The sequence below is a fragment of the Condylura cristata genome, unplaced genomic scaffold, assembly GCF_000260355.1.
Source record: "Condylura cristata isolate star-nosed mole 26May11 unplaced genomic scaffold, ConCri1.0 scaffold00025, whole genome shotgun sequence".
NCBI classification, from domain to species: Eukaryota; Metazoa; Chordata; class Mammalia; order Eulipotyphla; family Talpidae; genus Condylura; species Condylura cristata.
In genome coordinates, this window is record NW_004567126.1 from 26691261 (window position 1) to 26693736 (window position 2476).

At 38.3% G+C, this 2476-nt stretch overlaps 1 protein-coding gene across 1 annotated transcript in view; it reads right to left on the bottom strand.

Annotated features, from left to right (window-relative positions):
* DDX10 (DEAD (Asp-Glu-Ala-Asp) box polypeptide 10) overlaps positions 1 to 2476 on the bottom strand; it is a 200785-nt gene that overhangs the window by 178962 nt on the left and 19347 nt on the right. The window contains exon 8 of the mRNA XM_004689285.2: positions 1247 to 1409. Coding sequence (XP_004689342.1) covers positions 1247 to 1409 — 163 coding nt within the window. The remainder of the gene's footprint in view (positions 1 to 1246; positions 1410 to 2476) is intronic.

A 2476-nucleotide genomic window follows, 5' to 3' on the forward strand; every position in this document is an offset into this window, starting at 1 on the left:
AACCCGCTGCGCCACCAGGGAGGGCCCTTTTTTTTTTTTTTTAACATTCATTTTATTTATTCATACAGAACTGGGGTACAGGCCAGAGATGCGGAGGATGAGAGGATTCACCAGAGACAGATTGGGGAAGACAGATTGGGGAAGACAGATTGGGGAAGACAGATTGGGGAAGACAGATTGGGGAAGACAGATTGGGGAGCAGAACAGGCAGATGGATGAAGCACACTGCTGAGGGGAGCAGCGGGCGGGCGAGGGGAGGTCTGCCACGCCATGTGCATCTCCACCATGTGCATCTCCTCCGGGGCAGGCAGGGATCGAACTCATGCAGAAGTGGCTTAAGCTTCTTAGTGTTGTGCCCCAATCACCTGCGCCACCAGGGAGGGCCCAGAAAATGTTATTTAAAAGATATGAAGAAGAAAACCATCTAAGTACACAAATTGCCTCAGCAGCAAAAATGATAGCATCAAAAGACTAAATATTAAGTGTTTGTTTAACCAAAACAGCAAATAAGAATTCAGAGATAAGTTTGCTGCAATTCAAATTTCAGGCTGTATTCCATACTGCTCAATACCACAGCTATTTCTCTTAAAATTAAAATTATATTAATAGAAAATAAATAAAATTAAAAACCCATTCCTTTCTCATTTGCACTGGCCAGATTTCAAGTGATCATGATCAACCAAACATCATTACTAAAGCTGGGTTGAGTATATAGAAGAACAACATACTCCTACGCTATTTTCTTTGTATATTAAGTGAAGAATTCACATTACCACTTATTCTCATTCTTTTGTTCTTATCTCTTAACTAATTTTCCTCAAATCACAAACCCACCATTTGCTTATCACATTTAATATCACAGTGGCTTCTTGAAAATGTGAACACATTAAATATTATTTTAAATAAAAATTGGATAACTGAAGAACTGATCTCTCTGAAATTATATTTATCAAGGTTCCATTTTGAAAAGAACAGAGCATTTTCTTTAAATCTTTAATCTTCCTCTGATTTTGTATGTGCCTCAGAATTCTGTGATGTAATTATTATGACACAATAAAACACAAAAGATGAAAAACCTGACTGATGTGCCTGAGATGATTAACAATCGTCCAACAATTACTTATTTCTCTTACAAGGCCAACTTCCCAGTCAAACCAGGTGAAGTTCCAAAATATAACCATATCCATGTCTAAGAAATTTGTACTCCCATGATCACAGATTACCTTTTTTTAAAATATATTCTTACCCAGCCCCCTGGCTGCAATATCAGTAGCAAAAAGCACTGCAGCTCTCTTGCGGACAAATTCATTATAGACTTCCATCCTTCTCATCTGCTGCTGTCGACCGTGTAGGGCCAGGATTGAAACACCAGGACGGAGCCTGCAGAACACTCGGTACAGATATTGAACCTAGAGGACAACAGAAAAGGGAGAATGGAACCCTGGGTAGCAGGATTATTGAAAGCCTCCAACAGGAGCACCCAGAACATTAAAGATCCCTTACAGAAACAAGATTCCACAATTTAAAAAATAAAAACAGAACAGAAGGGGAAGTGGAACCTGGAACTGTGGTCTTAAATACTTTTTGTTCACATTTTTTAGAAGGATTTTGGGAAAAAATATGGGTTTTGTTATTTGGTTTATCTGCCATTTTTCAAAATGTAGGGGACTACAAAAAAGATAATTTCTGGAAAAATGTCAACATTGATATTTTTAAATGCTTATTATGTCTTAGAAATGTGTCTAGGCCCTCCCTAGTAGTGCAACTGGTTAGAGCACAGCACTGCAAGCTAGCAGCGGCCAACAGTCACTTCAGTGTAAGTTTGATCCCCAGCCCTGGAGGTGACCCACATGGCATAGCAGACCTCTCCTGACCTGCTCACTGCCCCCATCAGCAGTGTATTTCATTGATCTGCCTATTCGGCTCTCCACTCTGTCTCTGGTGAATTCTCTCGTCCCCCTGCACCTCTGGCCTATACCTCAATTCAGTATGCATAAATAAATAAATCTTAAAAAAAAATGTTCTAGTTGATTCTAAATAGCAATGCAATTTAATACTCACCTCCAATTGTTTAAGGTTACACATGTGGGATGGGAACCCTCAATTGTGAAAAATTTTGTTAGGGGCCCCTAATAAAATGTGAAGAAATTCTTCTTTGAGGAAATTTTACATCATTTCATTCCCTCATTTCCCTAAACTCATTTCCTATACCCAAAGAATTTTTGTCTTAATGGTTTCATGCTTTAAATCCTCGTATGGATCATTTTATCACAAATCATGATTTTCTACAAATATATGAACATCAGTTTTTAACTTCTTTTAAATTTCCTGTACTTTAAGGTTACATTCAAAGGTCTCTTCTCAGACATTACTAAAAACAAACAGACACCCCACTAATTGGGAAAACATTTTCTCACACAAAAGAAGTGATAAAGGACTGATCACAAAAATATACGGAGAACTGATGAAACTCAAC